This window comes from Schistocerca gregaria, chromosome 11 (genome assembly GCF_023897955.1).
Source record: "Schistocerca gregaria isolate iqSchGreg1 chromosome 11, iqSchGreg1.2, whole genome shotgun sequence".
NCBI lineage: Eukaryota > Metazoa > Arthropoda > Insecta > Orthoptera > Acrididae > Schistocerca > Schistocerca gregaria.
In genome coordinates this window covers 145,155,390-145,174,605 of record NC_064930.1, presented here as the reverse complement: position 1 = coordinate 145,174,605, position 19,216 = coordinate 145,155,390, and the positions used below count along the sequence as shown (strand labels likewise).

At 42.7% G+C, this 19,216-nt stretch overlaps 1 protein-coding gene and 1 pseudogene across 1 annotated transcript in view; one reads left to right on the top strand and one right to left on the bottom strand.

Moving 5' to 3' along the window:
* The window catches only part of LOC126295266 (uncharacterized), a 710,311-nt gene that overhangs the window by 107,373 nt on the left and 583,722 nt on the right, over positions 1 to 19,216 (bottom strand). Inside the window, exons 65-66 of the mRNA XM_049987689.1 lie at positions 17,957 to 18,292; positions 9,725 to 9,882 (exon numbers count right to left, since the gene is read on the bottom strand). Coding sequence (XP_049843646.1) covers positions 9,725 to 9,882; positions 17,957 to 18,292 — 494 coding nt within the window. The remainder of the gene's footprint in view (positions 1 to 9,724; positions 9,883 to 17,956; positions 18,293 to 19,216) is intronic.
* Positions 7,499 to 7,616, top strand: LOC126295571 (5S ribosomal RNA; annotated as a pseudogene).

The following is a 19,216-nucleotide window of genomic DNA, read 5'->3' as shown; positions in this document are numbered from 1 at the left end:
GAAGGGTAGTAGGAGTAATCCATTTAACTACAGACCTATATCATTGACGTCGGTTTGCAGTAGGGTTTTAGAGCACATACTGTATTCAAACATTATGAATCACCTCGAAGGGAACGATCTATTGACACGTAATCAGCATGGCTTCAGAAAACATTGCTCTTGTGCAACGCAGCTAGCTCTTTATTCGCACGAAGTAATTGCCGCTATCGACAGGGGATCTCAAGTTGATTCCGTATTTCTAGATTTCCGGAAAGCTTTTGACACCGTTCCTCACAAGCGACTTCTAATCAAGCTGCGGAGCTATGGGGTATCGTCTCAGTTGTGCGACTGGATTCGTGATTTCCTGTCAGGAAGGTCGCAGTTCGTAGTAATAGACGGCAAATCATCGAGTAAAACTGAAGTGATATCAGGTGTTCCCCAGGGAAGTGTCCTGGGACCTCTGCTGTTCCTGATCTGAGCAGTTCTCTTAGATTGTTCGCAGATGATGCTGTAATTTTGAGGTGATCCAAAAGAAATCCGTTGGAATTCGATTACTCGATAAATAGTACAATTCTCAAGGCTGTCAATTCAACTAAGTACCTGGGTGTTAAAATTACGAACAACTTCAGTTGGAAGGACCACATAGATAATATTGTCGGGAAGGCGAGCCAAAGGTTGCGTTTCATTGGCAGAGACAGCTTACACTACACTCGTTCGTCCTCTGTTAGAATATTGCTGCGCGGTGTGGGATCCTTACCAGGTGGGATTGACGGAGGACATCGAAAGGGTGCAAAAAAGGGCAGCTCGTTTTGTATTATCGCGTTATAGGGGAGAGAGTGTGGCAGATATGATACACGAGTTGGGATGGAAGTCATTACAGCATAGACGTTTTTCGTCGCGGCGAGACCTTTTTACGTAATTTCAGTCACCAACTTTCTGTTCCAAATGCGAAAATATTTTGTTGAGCCCAACCTACATAGGTAGGAATGATCATCAAAATAAAATAAGAGAAATCAGAGCTCGAACAGAAAGGTTTAGGTGTTCGTTTTTCCCGCTCGCTGTTCGGGAGTGGAATAGTAGAGAGATAGTATGATTGTGGTTCGATGAACCCTCTGCCAAGCACTTAAATGTGAATTGCAGAGTAGTCATGTAGATGTAGATGTAGATGTGTTAACTACTGACCGTCTCTGGGCAAATATCTGGTCCACATCCAGTTCGTTCCTTTTTAACCACTGGACCACTGCCTCCTCTGCCGAAGGCGCTACGGGTGGGCCAATCGTGTGCCTCTGTAAGAGATTTTGCAACTGATGCCGGAATGGCCTCCAGGGGGCACAAGAAATCTGGGCACCGATCCACTGCTGCCCGACCATTCCGCTCACTGCCTCTGCCGCATCATCGTCGGAGTGTCCTCGACGTATTTTTGCCGACACCGTATCCTGTGCACACTTCAGTCGGAAACGACCACCACGGACTACACACTTATTTCCACTGCCTCTTTTATGGTCGCAGGCGTGTTACAGCATCTTTGTCTGCTCGAAAATGAACGTGCAACTCTGCCACTACAGACTTGAACAAACAAAGATGTTGTACCACATCAACACCGTTCTGGGATTCAGTCATCAGAAAAGCAGCAGAAACACGAGCACGTGACTATCTCGTCCAATGGCACAGAAACTTTTTTTCCAACTGAGCTCATCGTAGTATGTGACGTCAGAACAAATGAGCCAGGAAAGGTCGCGTGTGAAAGTAACAGTGGCTTGCAAGTGACTGGCCCACCCATTCAGGAGTCTGGAGTGTGGCAGCTGTAAAGGAATGCACTGGACACGAATGTGACATTTCACCTAAAGGTGACGAACAGGGAACTCGTTGAAAGGTTGTGACAAACACTGCCGGGACCAAAGATGGTTTTGTCAATCCTATTTTCTGCGAATGCCTGCACTTCCACCTGTATAGGTTGTTAGTTTGTATTATGTTCCTCTTCTCTTTCTTCTTACACTGGACCTAATAGAAGTGTATGGAAGGAAATAAGCACTGACAGACAATACATCAGTATCGACTACCATTTGCTCGTATCTGTGAACGAGCTTTCACACTGGAAGAAATGGAAGAGAACACGAGATAACCAGCACAGGCTACGAACTCTGCATTAATGTTTATTTGGTGTTTACAACTGTCACAGAGGCTACAGTACTATACAATTTGTGACATGAACCAAACTTTGATATCCAGAGTGAATGCAATGTTTTTGACAATGTAAGCAAAATAGCTCAGGAAAAGTAGAATTTAGGTGTACGAATTTGTACACAACACTTGGCAGTGAGTTGCAGCTTCTGATTTCACTAGCATTATTTCAAAACTTCCCACATATGCCAGTCAGTGCTTTTCACGTGCTGCACATTACAACTAAGAAGCAAATTTAAAAATAGAAACCTAATTATCACTGACAAGCACAACCTGAAGAAAGGCTAGCATTTACATTCTCATTATTAGCAACAACAACCTGCGGAACACTAGCGAATGTCAACCAAACCTGACTGAATATACCTCACTTGCATGGTTTACAACACAGAGAATTATGGTTCGCTGATGCTCATCCACTTTTGGCCACTCTGGTGTCATTTGGGGTTATAACAAGCGACATTTCGACCTCTCTGCTGTGATTTAATAAAGCGCCTTCCCTGTACTCAGGTAGCTGAACACTGTCAGAGAATAGTATCACTAGAAAAAAGAGAGTTCTCCTGTCTCAAACCTGAAGGTCTATAGCCACCATTCCTATTGAAATCACTTCCATTCTTATATACAGGGTGGTCGATTGATCGTGACCAAGCCAAATATCTCACGAAATAAGCATCAAACGAAAAAACTACAAAGAACGAAACTCGTCTAGCTTGTATGGGGAAACCAGATGGCGATATATGGTTGGCCCGCAAGATGGCGATGCCATAGGTCAAACGAATATCAACTATGTTTTTTTTTTTTTTTTAAATAGGAACCCTATTTTTTATCACATATTCATGCAGTATGTAAAGAAATATGAATGTTTTAGTTGGACCACTTTTTTCACTTTGTGATATATGGCGCTGTAATAGTCACAAACGTGTAAGTACGTGGTTTCACTTAACATTTCGCCAGTGCGGACGATATTTGCTTCATGATACATTACCTGAGTTAAAAATGGACCGTTTACCAATTGCAGAAAAGGTCGACATCGTGTTGATGTATGGCTATTGTGATCAAAATGCCCAATGGACGTGTGCTATGTATGCTGCTCGGTATCCTGGATGACATCATTCAAGTGTCCGGACCGTTCGCGGATAGTTACACTATTTAAGGAAACAGGAAGTGTTCAGACACATGTGAAACATCGACGACGACCCGCAACAAATGATGATGCCCAAGTATTTGTTTCAGCTGCTGACGCGGCTAATCCACACATCACTAGCAGACAAATTGCACGAGAATCGGGACTCTCAAAAACGTCGGTGTTTAGGATCTCACATCGACATTGATTACACCCGTACCATATTTCTACGCACCAGGAATTGCATGGCGACGACTTTGAAAGTCGTGCACAAAAAAAATAGTTCAAATGGCTCTGAGCACTATGGGACTCAACTGCCGAGGTCATTAGTCCCCTAGAACTTAGAACTAGTTAAACCTAACTAAGCTAAGGACTTCAAAAACATCCATACCTGAGGCAGGATTCGAACCTGTGACCATAGCGGTCTCGCGGTTCCAGACTGCAGTGCCTAGAACCGCAAAGGCCACTTCGGCCGGCGAAAGTCGTGTACAGTTCTGCCACTGGGCATAAGAGAAATTACGGGACGATGACAAATTTTTTGCACACTTTATATTTAGCGATGAAGCATCATTCACCAACAGCGGTAATGTAAACCACCATAACATGCACTATTGGGCAATGGAAAATCCACGATGGCTGCGACATGTGGAACATCAGCGACCTTGACGCGTTCATGTATGGTGCGACATTATGGGAGGAAGGATAATTGGCCCCCATATCATCGATGGCAATCTAAATGGTGCAATGTATGATGATTTCCTATGTGATGTTCTGCCAATGTTACTACAAGATGTTTCACTGCATGACAGAATGGTGATGTACTTCCAACACGATGGATGTCCGGCACATAGCTCACTTGTAGTTGAAGCAATATTGAATAGCATATTTCATGACAGGTGGATTGTTCGTCGAAGCATCATACCGTGGCCCGCACGTTCACCCGATCTGACATCCCCGGATTTCTTTCTGTGGGGAAAGTTGAAGGATATTTGCTATCGTGATCCACCGACAAAGCCTGACAACATGCGTCAGCGCATTATCAATGCATTACAGAAGGTGAAATACTCGCTGTTGAGAGGAATGTCATTACACGAATTGCCAAATGCATTCAGGTTGATGGACATGATTTTGAGCATTTATTGCATTAATGTGGTATTTACAGGTAATCACACTGTAACAGCATGCGTTCTCAGAAATGATAAGTTCACAATGGTACATGTATCACATTGGAACAATCAAAATAAAATAAAATGTTCAGACATACCTACATTCTGTATTTTAGCTTAAAAAACCTACCTGTTACCAAATGTTCATCCAAACTTGTGAGCCATATGTTTGTGACTATTACAGAGCCATCTATCACAAAGCAAAAAAAAGTGATCCAACAAAAACATTCATATTTCTTTACATACTACACAAATATGTAATAAAAATGGGAGTTCCTATTTTAAAAAAATAGCAGTTGATATCCGTTGGACACATGGCAGAGCCATGTAGCGGGGAGACCATAGCACTATCTGGTTTCCCCCTTGCAGCTAGACAAGTTTCGTTCCTTGTAGCGTTTTCGATTGACACTTATTTCGTGAGATATTTGGCTCGGTCACGATCAATGGACCACCCTGTATTTCATCCACCTCTTGGACTTACTTTCTATAAATGTCTCATTTCTTGGCTAGAACCTGTACGTTGTCGATATCTGTACGCGGCCCCTGTTCTCCTGGTGATCTGCTGACGCACATTTCAGACTTTGTATTCGTCACGTGTGGTGTTCCCTCTGATCTGTTTTCACTGCCTTTTCTGTTTCGCCTATATACACTCTACTGCATACACACCTCACTTCACAGACTCGTGCAGTGTGGAGGTGATCCGGTGCCTCCGATATCAATTTGAAAACTTGTTTTTGCATTTACAGAAAAATTTGGCCTGTATACCATTATACGCACTGACCTGAATAAGTGCAGGAAAATCCCCCTTTACAAGTGAACGCGACATTGTTTTTTGACAGTGTCCAGCTAACTGGGAAAATCAGAAGATCCTGGAGGAGATCTCAGCACAGTCGTCAAAATTTCAATACTGTAAGAAGAAACTGAAGAGCAACATGATGTAGCTTAACAACCTACAAGATTATACATCAAATGACAATGGCAATAGGTGTCTGCAGACTTAAATTATGATTGACAAAGTTGAAAATAAATAAATAAAATACCAAATAAGACCAAAAAATTAATCCCTCCCAGAAAACATAACACTAATACCATGTAACATCACTTCTAGCATTGATAATAGACTCAATTTGGTGAGGGAGAGAGGCCACAAGCTGCTTCACGTATTCTGTATCCATCTGAATTCATTCACTGACGGTTAAGATCCCTTAGATTTAACAAACTGTGTGCATGTTGATTGCGACATATCACCCTCCGTTCCAAAAATACTCCAGTAGTTCGTACGGGATTAGGATCGGGTCATGTGGAAGGCCAGTCTGGGTGCGATAGTGTGCAGAATGTTCGATTCGGCAAGAACGTACGCACGTAGCACTGTGCACACGGCTGCTGTCATCTTGGAAGGGACGAGTGTCCACAGCATAATTGTCGTGAACTTGTTCATTACGATTTCACTCTGCAGATCAAAAGTGTGTGCCAAACTGGGACTCTAACTCGAAACCTTAACCTTTCACGCACTAACGGTATTGCCGATTGAACTATCCGGGCACAACTTGAGACCTGCTGTCGCAGATTTATTTTCCATACTAATGTCAAAATTTCCAAAACTCTTAAATGATCGACAGAGCAAACTATTCAAACAATGTATGAAGCAAATAACCAATTCAATACGTTGTTCAAGTCCACAGTAATCTAAATAAGTGGGCTGACATTGTATTATGGAAATCACCCCCAAAACGTCATAGAACCACCTGCATTTTGAACTTCACACTGTGGGCTGGACATCTCATTTGATGGCTCACATATCACTTGAAAAGAGGCATAACTGCAACATACTAGGTACATTAGACACCTCCAATCAGGTAACGACCAGTCGCTGTGTCGTCACACCACTGGCGGCGTGCAGCATTACGCATTGCCGTGAGAAATGACCCCGCGTGACGTACCCACCACAGATGTCCACTGCACGCAGTCCCCCAGTAATATTCTGTCAAACTTGTGGAGGTGGACCTGCAATCATTGATAGGGCCAATTCCTGTCAGGTTTGCAACCGGCTGTCACGGACAAGGTGTGATACACGTCTCCCATCCCTGTCAGTTAGGATCTTTTTCCAAGGCTGCAAGTGGTACACTATTAGTTGCAAACACTGAACAGTCTATTGGTACATCAGCCAACCTGGTAACTTCGTTCACAGTCCGGTCACGGTCACATCCGAGAGACGACGGCTCCTTTCCACTATTCTGCCACGTATCCGTGTCCACATCTCATTGCACCGATTCTGTACAACCCGACTGGCACGCGCACACCACTTCACTGGCACAACTTCAGTCAGCAATGGAGGATCAGATGACTGCCAGCCACCAGTTCTACACCACATGAACGGTTCCACAGGGACCAGAGAACAATTAAGAATTTTTACAGTGAGCTTATCTGATTGTTCCGTTCATCAGAATATTAGTGAACTGGCTGCAGTTAACCTCACACTATACATGCTCACTGAAATCTACATTTACATCTCTACTCTGAAACCACCTTCTGGCAGAGAGTACTACTATCGCCACTGACAATTTCCATTTTCCTTTCCAGTTGTCAATTGTCTGCAAGAAGAACGGTTGTCGATGAGCCTCTCCGTGAGCTCGAAACTAACTACTTCCACCTTCGTGATATTTTCGCGTGATATACACATGAAAAATTATTTTAAGGGTTAACTCTTGTAGGAATATTTGCTGTCGGATATTTAGAAGGAAACCACAGTGTAATTCAGAACACTTCTCTCACGGTGTCTCCCGCTGGAGTCGGCGACCATTTCCCCGATACGTCCTCGTCTGTTAAGTGAACCTGGACTAAACTTGCTGCTTTTCTTTGGGTCTTCTCTATCTCCTCCATCAATGTTATCAGGTAGTGACAGGCAAATGAGGAATATTCGAGTATTGCTCAGGTGAGGGATTTTTAAGCTGCCTCCTCGTGGGTGGATCGCACTTCTCGAGGATACTTCCAATGAATCTCACTCTCGCATTTGGCTAACTGGCAATTATTTTAATATAGTCATTCCACTAGTGGCAACGGCCTTGCCGCAGTGGCTACACCGGTTCCCGTCAGATCACCGAAGTTAAGCGCTGTCGGGCGTCGTCGCCACTCGGATGGGTGACCATCCGGGTCGTCGTGCGCTGTTGCCATTTTTCGGGGTGCACTCAGCCTCGTGATGCCAATTGAGGAGCTACTCGACCGAATAGTAGCAGCTTCGGTCAAGAATACCATCGTAACGACCGGGAGAGCGGTGTGCTGACCCCACGCCCCTCCTACACGCATCCTCCTCCGAGGATGACACGGCGCTCGGATGGTCCCGGTAGGCCACTTGTGGCCCCAAGACGGAGCGAGTGCATTCCACTAGTAAAGAATGGAGGGCCAGGATCTGTATATTCCTAGAGGCATTCGAGGCACAGTGTGAGGCCTTCCATTATACTGGCATTTGTAACCATGGTCACAAAGAGTACGACTACAGTGTTTGACAACCTTGCCACACAATGGTAAGCGTCAGCCTCTCTACTACAATAAACAAATCTGTCCTGCTATCATACAGGATAACTTTCCACACCACGACTCCACGAGTTGGCGAGGTACAGGTCTCGTGAATCGCCTCTTCCAGTGACCTTTAACGGAGTCACCTACAGACAGACTGGTGTCCATCTGAGCACCACAGACAGAAACAAGACTCCTCACAGCACATTACAAAATGGCACTAAATGTTCCACTTACATTGTGCAAGTCACTGCTGTCTGTGGTACGGCATCAGTGATAATAAACAATGAATGGCAACTCAATACCTCAGTCCTGCTTCCAATAACGTTACACGCACCCTACAGCCACCAACTATTTACACTACACTTCATCTGTAGGAAAGCATGCAAACAGACTGTACGCTAAGTACAGGCACAGAAATACTGGAATCAGTCTGCCAGTATTTGGTGAAGGTGTTCACAGTATACCAGATTCCTTCTCTGTCGGTGTATCTAATAAGGTCACAGCAGAGCCGGGGATGACGATTTGAGCAAAAATTTCCTGATAACAGTAAATCAGAAATATACCACTGTGGAGCTACAGCCTTAAAACAACAGCCAATCAGTAGAGTTGAAGTGTGCGCATCAACTGTGGTGATAACGCATCTCTATAAACGGTACTATAGTCGCCAAAAGTGACACCACAGCTGGCAGTAATAGTTGATAAAGACTTACCGGCAGGTCATCAATAGTCTCTCCACTTGATACTGGTGAAGTGTAATATAACAGATAGGACAATATTTAACGGATACTACAATTTTGACCGTACTGACAAATGCGTACTACCTCGTGTAGCTTACACAAAGTAACATAAATGCATGAGCGTTTACTGTAAAGTTACTGGATTACTGTACTGATGAAAATAAGTCAACTTAAAATGAATTATGATAATTTATTAAGATACTGAACTTCAAACTAAAAATATCCCAAAAACAATTTATGCAAAATCCCAATTTACAATTCGTGGAATTCTTAAGTACAAAACTGATAGTCAGTATGAAACAGTCAATTGTAAACCAAAGTATTTATTTTAGGAATTAAATTTACTTCATATTTGTAAAATTATTAATAAAAATAATTAAGACATTATTACGGAAGGACATTTCACGTAATTTTGACATGAGAATCGTGATATCCCGAGATGCTAACTGTTCCACAAGCACCACGATGATTTGTGAGACCAAAGTCTATTATCAATTTTGTGAAAGACTTGAAATTTTGATTGTATTTCAAATAAATTTGGCTGAACCAATGTGTACATCTTAGGAACTGTTGGAAGCAATACAAGGTGCAACTGCAATACCTGAGGTGAGCCATGCTTACATTATGTTTTAGATGCTAAACCTGTGTCAGTCTATGATACAATAAACATGTTTTAAATGTATTTTGTCTTTTTTGGCTACATTTTTTTAAGAACTAGATGTAATTTGCCTGACACACACATGTAAGTGGTAAGTGATATTACTTCAGTTGAAGATATAGCAGTAAACCTGAGCTCCACAGCCCATTCGAAATAGTTTATTGTCAAACCCTTAAGTAGTCGAATTGCAGCCACGAAAACTGGTTACATTTTACACAAGCTGCTCAGTCAAAAGCTCACGGTATTTTAGCCACTTGACGTGACTGAAAGCCATAGAACTTTTTTTTTTTTTATCAGCGACAAGTGTAGGAAAAGAAGAGGATGTGACGTCACATTCAGCCACCCTGCAATCGGCTCTGGGACTCACCGAGCATCCAGTAGTTGCCGCCCTTCTGCGGCACATTGACGAAACACTTTTTGTGCGACAGGATGGTGCTCAACGCTTTCTGCCAGATCTTCTTCCTGCGTGTGAAGTAGGGGAAGTGACTCATGATGTAGTCATGGATTTCAGACAGCTTGGCCCTCCTGTCAGACAAACAAACGCACAGAAAATCACTTCAGAGCATCAAAAGAGGAACCCGAGTTGGAACTAAGAACAGAATGCACTTTTCGGCACATTCACAAGGAGTGACTGACAATTTAATCTACCCCTCTTTACTTTGCACAACTGGAGAAATAAACAGTCGTTTCATCGGTTTCCAGGCCTTGAGGCTCACGAGAAGCACAGTTATCGATGCTCTGTTGCCTTATTTTATTTACTGACAAGATAAAAGTAAAGTAAAGGTGTATGGCACGAACGGCTGGGAGACTCCAAAGGGCAGGTTCTGCCACCTAATTGGCAAAATTTTCCCTATCGTTCGTGCCCACAGACACCTTTCCTTTGTGAACGGATCATCATCGAGAGTGTCACGTGCCCTCACTGCACGAGACACTGCGGAGAGGTTGGTATTTAAACCAGGATACTGACACAGAGTCTGGTGATCAGAAACTTTATTCAATCACCTCCCCTTCCCTACCCCTGCTGGACAAATATTGGCAGAAAAAATTTCTTCCAACACCAGGATTCGAACCGACTGACCTCTGTGTCAGGAGCCCCCACACAGATGCGTGTGAGTGACCTCGGCTACGGTGGTGGGGAGTGACGAAGTTGGGGACCGTGAAATTATGACATTCTGTTACTGTGGAAGCAAAATAATAGTTGATGTAGAAAAAACAAGGACGGTGTAAAAAGTAGAATAGCACAGGCAAAGAGGGCATTCGTGGCCACGGGAAGCCTACTAGTATCAAACACAGGTGTTAGTTTGAGGAAGAAATTTCAGAGACTGAACTTTTAGAAAACAGTATTGTATCGAAGCGACTGCCTGTGGGGAAATCCCGGCAAGAATGCGTGTAAGATGTGGTGCTATAGAATGAAGTTGAAAATGAGGTGGACTGGTAAGATAAGTGATGAGAAGGTTATCCACAGAATTCAAAAGAAAGGGACATATGAAAAAAGGTGATAAGAAGGAGTGATACGATGATAGTGCATGTGTTACGGCATGGGGGAATAAATTGTATGGTGCAATTGTTATAGTGAAGATGGCAGCATTTGGTTTCTGCACAAGACCTGGAATGTCATGCTTCCAAGAAAGCATTCCATCTACCCTATGCCCTGGAGATTTAATACGGTCCATTGCACCGAGTGTCTGATCTTTTGGCACAAAACAATTTCAATTTTACAAGAGTCGCACACCAGAAAATATATTCTCTGAAAGCCACATCTGATGCTACTGACTCGCCTTACAACTATATTATTTACATCATGCCCGCTATCATCTTGTATCATCCACACAACAGAACCTTGTGGCAAGAACCCCCCCCCCCCCCCCAACTTTAAATGACCCCAGTCATGTTCAAACCTCTTACTGGACTGTCAACACTGCGGGCAACTTTTTACTTCCTACATCCCAGATATGAAGTGAACTATTGTTGAAAGTTTTCTCTAAGACCGTAATGTTACAACTTATGCAAATGTTGCATTTCTGTTAAATCAAGGAAAATAAGAGGCATGACCAAAAGCAAGGGTAGTCAAGTGTAAATCAAATAAATGGTTCAAATGGCTCTGAGCACAATAGGACTCAATATCTGAGGTCATCAGTCCCCTAGAACTTAGAACTACTTAAACCTAAAGAACCTATGGACATCACACACATCCGTGCCTGAGGCAGGACCGTAGCTGCAACCGTAGTAATCACGCAGTTCCAGACCGAAGCATCTACAACTGGTCGGCCACTCGGGCCGGCAAAAAATCAAATAAATGACACATTTATGAAAAATTCACATATGGACATGAAGCACTTTTTTTTGTGTAATCACCTTCATTCTCAATGCACTTTGTAAGCTGAGGAATAGGTCTCCTGGCATCTTTGTCAAAACTTCCTGGTTCCTCTCTGATCCATTGTTTGATGGAACTCCGGTTTCACTATTGACAGAAATCCTTTTTTCAACCTTAAGAGAGGTGAAAATATGAAAATCTGAAGGTGGCAGATCACAGCTTTGTGCAAACTGGCTGATTACCTCACAATTTTCATTGCTTAGGATCAATTGCCAATTTTTACACCATAGACATCTCTTTCCTAAATTGTTTTGCAATTTGTTTTGATCTTTGGATGTCTTTACTAGAGAACAAATGACAGCATCATCTGCGAACAACTTAAGACAGCTGCTCAGATTATCTCTTAAAGCCTTTGTATAGATAAGGAACAGCAGAGGGCCTGTAACACTACTTTAGAGAACACCATAAATCATTTCCGTTTTACTTGATGACCATCCATCAATTAGTACAAATTGTGATCTCTCAGACAGGAAATCGTGAATCCAGTTTCATAACTGAGACGATATTCCATAAGCACAGGCAATTGCACTACAAGCTGCTTGTGTGGTACAGTGTCAAATCCTTCTGGAAATCTAGAAATACTGAATGAATCTGAAATCTCTTGCCAATAGCACTCAGCACATTGTGTGTGTAAAGAGCTAGTTGTGTTTCACAAGAACAATGTTTTCTAAACCCATGTCGACTGTATTTAAAAATCCAGGTGCATATTGATGTTAATTATATGGGTTTGTAATTTAGTGTATTGATCCTACTACCTATCTTGAATATTGGTGTGACCTGTTCAACTTTCCTTTCTTTGGGTACGGATCTTTCGTCGAGCGAGCGATTGCATATTATTGTTAAGTATGGAGATATGCTCTGAAAGGAACCTAACTGGTATACAGTTTGGACTGGAAGATATGCATTTATTAGGTAATTTAAATTACTTCACTAATCCTAGGATATCTACTTATTAATTACTCGTTGGCAGCTGTTTTTGATTCGAATTCCAGAATATTTACTTCATCTTCTTTGGTGGAGGAATTTCAGAAGGCTGTGGTTAGTAACTCTGTTTGACAGCACTGTCGTCAGTAGTATTTGCACTGCCATCCCCCGCAAAGAAGCCACCGACCACGTCTTGCTGCTAGCATGCTTTAAATACAACACGAAACACTTGGGATTTTCTTCCAGATTTTGAGACAAAGTTTCATTGTGGAAACTATTACAACTACCTTATATTTAAGTCTGCAGTCATCAGTTGAAAGTCACTCTTTTGTACACCATGGACTCACATTCTGCCAGCTTTAACTCACAATACCATTTGTATGCATCACAATGATTCACGACACCATCCCCATAAACAGTCATGATGTTATTAAATAGCTGGAACGATGTATTTACCTTTCCATGAAAAAAATGGATAACATTTCTCAGCAGGCAGCAGGTAGGATTCAGAATAGAAACACTTATTTCAATGTGGCACTAAAAGAAGACTTATCAACCAACTGAGAAAAATGGAATTTTAACACACTGCCAACACCTTGCCCTTAAATGCAATATCATCTACCTCTTGGGGGGGGGGGGGGGGGGGATTATTATGATTTATTTGGTCTGCGTTTGTGACTGAAATTGAGATTTCAGTCTGGTTAAGCTCAGGAAAATCATAGGACCAAGAACTATTATGTGTGCATTATCCAATACCCAATGCAGAAATACATAAAATATCTCCAAAATAACAGACACAATGTGCATGAGAAGAATCCAATGCATAGAGCATTTAGAAAGAATGGACTCAAACAGGTTAATGCACAAAATCCATACATTTTTAAATAACAAAACTACAAGACTGAACTGGTATAACAGACATCGTGGTGTCTCCAAATCTACACAACAGAAATGAAACCAGAAAAATCAAACACACGGGGTTTTGAGGAAGAAGAGAGAAAAACTAACCAACATACATGATCTACGCAACGAAAGCTAGCCCATTCATTGCTTATGAAGGAATACTGGGCATAAAGAAAGTCCAACAAATGTTGATTACATGTGGTCGTAAGTGATCCATCCACGAAGAAGACGAAGAAGAAACAAATATCCCCTTGGGGCGTCAATGGTTCCGTACTCTTACTTTCTGGACATGCCTATCACTCACATGAACCTACTGATAGTGCCTATTGAACAGAAGGAAAAGATGGCATTTTTTGTGATACTCCTTTCCTGAAACCAAACTGTGGTTTTGATAACAAACTATGTACACTGAAATGTTACACTGCCTTTTTGTATGTTGAAGCTCAAAGACATTGGAAATAAACAATACCAAAGACATGGTCACCAATCAAATAGAAACTTCATAAGTGGTATTATTTCATTATATACACGAGAGGATACCCAAAAGAAACTGAACTTATTTTTTATTTACTTTGAGCTTATTTATTCACATTTTAAGCACAAATCTTCAATCCCCTTCACAGTACTCTCCACTTGTCTAATCTTTTATTCCATTTTCAAAACATTGTTTAAACTTACATTTTATGATTCTCGATGGCACCTCTACCATATTTTTCTTCACATCAGCAAAACACTTTCCTTACCTGCCAATTATTCATGCTAGAAAACAAACCAAAAAGTTGTTTGGGGTAAGCATGGGTGAGTATGGGGGTTGAGGAAAGGGGGCCATACCATTTTTTGTCAAGAGTTGTACAGAAAGGGCTGTGTGAGCAGGGACGTTGTCATGCTGAAAAAACCAGTCACCTGACTGCCACAAATCAGGCCACTTCCACCACACACTGTTGCAGAATCTTTTCAAAACTTCTAAGAAGAAAGCCTAGTTAAACTGCCTGCCCTTGCAGAGCAAGCTCTGAATGGATGACTCCTCTCACATCAAAAACACAAATCAGCATTGTCTTCATGTTTTATTTCACTTGATGAGCCAAGTATCACCACCTTGTGATAATTTTGGAAAAAAAAAGTTTGTATCATTTTGGGACTCTTCTTTCAGACCATACTTCCACGTGACCTCGTTACTGTTCAACAGCCAGCAGTCATGGCATTAATTTGGCACCCACCCTTTTGATTCTAAAATCTCGTGTCACAATCTGCCGCACTGAACTTCAACTCACTCTTGACATCTCCACCATTTCTTCAATGGTCCGTTGCCAATCTTTGTTGATGATTGCACAAATGTTTTCGACATTTTCATTTGTTCGGGCCATAGAAGGATGACCAGAAAGAGGTTCGTCATCAACTGACATTTCACCAGTTTTGAAACAGGTAAACCAATGATGTTCAATTGGCTTAACTGTTTCAAAACTGGTGAAACTGCCCTGTAGCATTGTCCTTATAAACATTTTTTACATTTCACGGTCTGTTCCACTTTTTCTGAGCAAAAGGCAGAATTTTACTGCCCCACACTGTTCACAAAAATCATCCGTTGCAAAAACATCAATCAGACAAAACAACTGTTGACAAAGTCTGCTGAAACTAGTCCTCAGCTCTTTCAGCGACGGCACTCGGTTTACTGACTATGGAATGTTTGCTGTGTGCACTCTCGGTGGCAAAACACGTTACTTCAGAAGCTACGTCCAGCAAAAAATTTGTTTGGTTTCTTTGGGATACAACCTTGCACATAAAGGGAAAAGAAATATTAACCCAATCATTGCCAATGTGAAACTTTTTAGCAAGGATTATACAAAACAAAAGGACTTTATATAAAGGAAACGGCTGCTAACACACTGCAGAAATGGATTAATGGATTAACAGATTGTTAAGTTTAGAGAACTGCTCCGTACGGATGTGAAACACAAATGATAGGGGATGCAGGGAGTGTTGAAGATCACCTGCACTGCTCAAGTAAGCAGTTACGATGTCCTCTAACAAGTCGACAATACAGAACAAACAGAAGTGGAAAGGTGGCATCCTCGAGCGCATTTTACGACATTGCTCTTTGGTGAAAATTTTGATTGACGGAATGGTGCACGAACAGCAAAACACACAGGTAGGCCTAGATATTAGTACACAAGGCAAACAGGAAGTCATGGGGAGCAACAGATGCGAAATCACAAATAAATTATTGGGAAGGGGGGGGAGGGGGGGAGTAAAAATACACCCACAGAGAGATGTAAGAAATAGGAAGCACACAAGCACATGCAAAGAGAGCATTTCTGGACAAAATAAGTCTACCAAACATAGGTCTCAATTTAAGGAATACATTTCTGAGGATGTACATTTAGAGAACAGCACTGTACGGTAACGAATAACTGACTACGGAGACACCAGAGAAGAAGAGGATCGACAAGTTTGAGACGTGGGGCTGTAGAATGATGTACGAAAATAGGTGGTCTGTCAAGATGAGGAGCAAAGAGTTTCTCCGCAGAATCAGTGTGGCGAGAACACACGTCGAAAACACTGACAACAAGATAAAGGGGGATGACGGAACACGTGTTACGACACCACGGGAAACGGTACTGGGGGCAACTCACACAGTAAGAACTGTGGGGGAAGATGGAGATCGGAATGTTTCCAACAAATAATTCCGGATGTCGAGTGAAAGTGCTGGCCGAAATGTGCCAACTTGCGGCTACAGAAGCTGCTAGCATGAGTTTCTTAGAAGTAGATACCTTAGGGGTTGCGAAGCAACTCAAATTGCTTGATACGGGCAAGTCTTCAGGTCCAGATTGTATACCGATTAGGTTCCTTTCAGATTACACTGATACAATAGCTCCCTACTTAGCAATCATATACAAACGCTTGCTCACCGATAGATCTGTACCTGCAGATCAGAAAATTGCGCAGGTCGCACCAGTGTTTAAGAAGGGTAGTAGGAGTAATCCATCGAACTACAGACCTATATCATTGGCGCCGGTTTGCAATAGGGTTTTCGAGCATATACTGTATTCAAACATTATGAATCACCTCAAAGGGAATGATCTATTGACACGTAATCAGCATGGCTTCAGAAAACATCGCTCTTGTGCAACGCAGCTAGCTCTTTATTCGCACGAAGTAATGGCCGCTATCGACAGGGGATCTCAAGTTGATTCCGTATTTCTAGATTTCCGGAAAGCTTTTGACACCATTCCTCACAAGGAACTTCTAATCAAGCTGTGGGCCTACGGGGTATCGTCTCAGTTGTATGACTGGATTAATGATTTCCTGTCAAGAAGGTCGCAGTTCATAGTAATAGATGGCAAATCGTTGAGTAAAACTGAAGTGATATCAGGTGTTCCCCAGGGAAGCGTCCTGGGACCTCTGCTGTTCCTGATCTATACAAAGGACCTGGGTGAAAATCTGAGAAGTTCTCTTAGGTTGTTCACAGATGATGCTGTAACTTACCGTCTAGTAAGGTCATCCGAAAACCAGTATCAGTTGCAAAGCGATTTAGAAAAGATTGCCGTACGATGTGGCAGGTGGCAGTTGACGCTAAATAACCAAAAGTGTGAGGTGATCCACACGAGTTCCAAAAGAAATCCATGGGAATTTGATTGCTCGATAAATAGTACAATTCTCAAGGCTGTCAATTCAACTAAGTACCTGGGTGTTAAAATTATGAACAACTTCAGTCGGAAAGACGACATAGATAATATTGTGGGTAAGGCGAGCCAAAGGTTGCGTTTCATTGGCAGGACATTTAGAAGATGCAACAAGTCCACTAAAGAGACAGCTTACACTACATTCGTTCGTCCTCTATTAGAATATTGCTGCGTGGTGTGGGATCCTTACCAGGTGGGATTGACGGAGGACATCGAAAGGGTGCAAAAAAGGGCAGCTCATTTTGTATTATCACGTAATAGGGGAGAGAGTGTGGCAGATATGATACACGAGTCAGGATGGAAGTCATTAAAGCAAAGACGTTTTTCGTCGCGGTTAGATCTGTTTACGAAATTTCAGTCACCAACTTTCTGTTCCGAATGCGAAAATATTTTGTTGAGCCCAACCTACGTAGGTAGGAATGATCAACAAAATAAAATAAGATAAATCAGAGCTCAAACAGAAAGGTTTAGGTGTTCGTTTTTCCCGTGCGCTGTTCAGGAGTGGAATGGTAGGGAGATAGTACGATTGTGGTTCGATGAACCCTCTGCCGAGCACTTAAATGTGAATTGCAGAGTAATCGTGTAGATGTAGATGGCATTTAGATGTACAATGTGTGTAAGATACCGTGGGAATTTCCAAAACTACAGTGGGCTGTATTAAGAGCGGTGCAGTGTATTTTCGTGAAGGTTTTTATCACTCTGCAGCAGAGCTACCAACCTGTTCGGTGACTGCGCTATGGCCATAGCACTGAGCTCAGTGTAGGAGTGGGGTGGCCTCTTTCTGGCAGTCCAGGCTGAGCCAGCACCACCACAGTGCCGATCCTCCCTCGCCCCACCGGCAGCACTGCCAACGGCGGTTCCCCTGCCGGTGCCATCCGTGCCGTCGCCGCCGGAGACGGGAGTCGGAGTAGTGGCGCCGCCCGGAGACACCGTGACGTCCGACACGGGAGTGTCGCCCTCACAGCAACTGTCACCGGGTCGGGACGAGACCGAGGCGGCCTCGCCGGTGCTGCCGATGTCAGAGACCGGTAGGCTCACTGACAGGGTGGCGGTGCTGTTTCAGTGTGAGAGATGCAGTGTTCGACGATTAGAGGTGTGCGGTGCTCTATACAGGTTGAAGAAAAAATGGAAGTACGAAGGATATTTGGAACTCAAGCCAAAAGCACAATATTAATATAACGTGGCAAAATTAATGGGAAACTTCAGTCGAAGAAAAACACAAAAATTCTGCCTAACATCACGGAGAGACTAAAAACGCAACTGTTTCATCCACCGAGCAGAGTTACACATTACCTGACCGGTCACAGACAGTAAGCTGTGTTATCTGTACAAATTCAGAAGGCAGCCGAATGACAGTTGCACCCGTGCCAGAGTGAGTACTCTGTTTCGAGACGAACAAGTCAACTCTGTGCAGCTGACGAGGAGAACATCACGACGAATTCAATCGCGTGTCAGCGTGCCAACATCCTGGAGAGACGACACATCTTACAGGTGTAAACGGAGCAATTGAGATCGGTGACCACTAAATATGACAGCTTTTTGAGACTGTCCGTCCCACAAACCCAATCACCCTGGCGGTACCGTAGTTACTGGCTTCAAAGCACTCACTTAACACATATCTGGCTTTGTTGATCGGCACTTGTAACCCATATTACAAAGATTTCCCTCCAATATTAAAGACACCAACCATTTCCTATATCGACTGAAATCTGCCCGCACCAATTCCATCACACACCATATTATTCATCATTGATGCCACCTGTGTCTATTGCAACATCCTAAATGTACATGATCTGTCTGCAGCTGAACACTGCATCTACCAGAGCCTACCTGATTCCAGACCTATGACATACTTCCTGCTCACCTTAATTAATGTTATACTTACCAACTACTACTTTATCTTTGAGAGGAGACACGTAAACAGAAAGATAATGTTTCCTCCCCTACTACTCTCCTTATAGCAACACATCACCGTTCT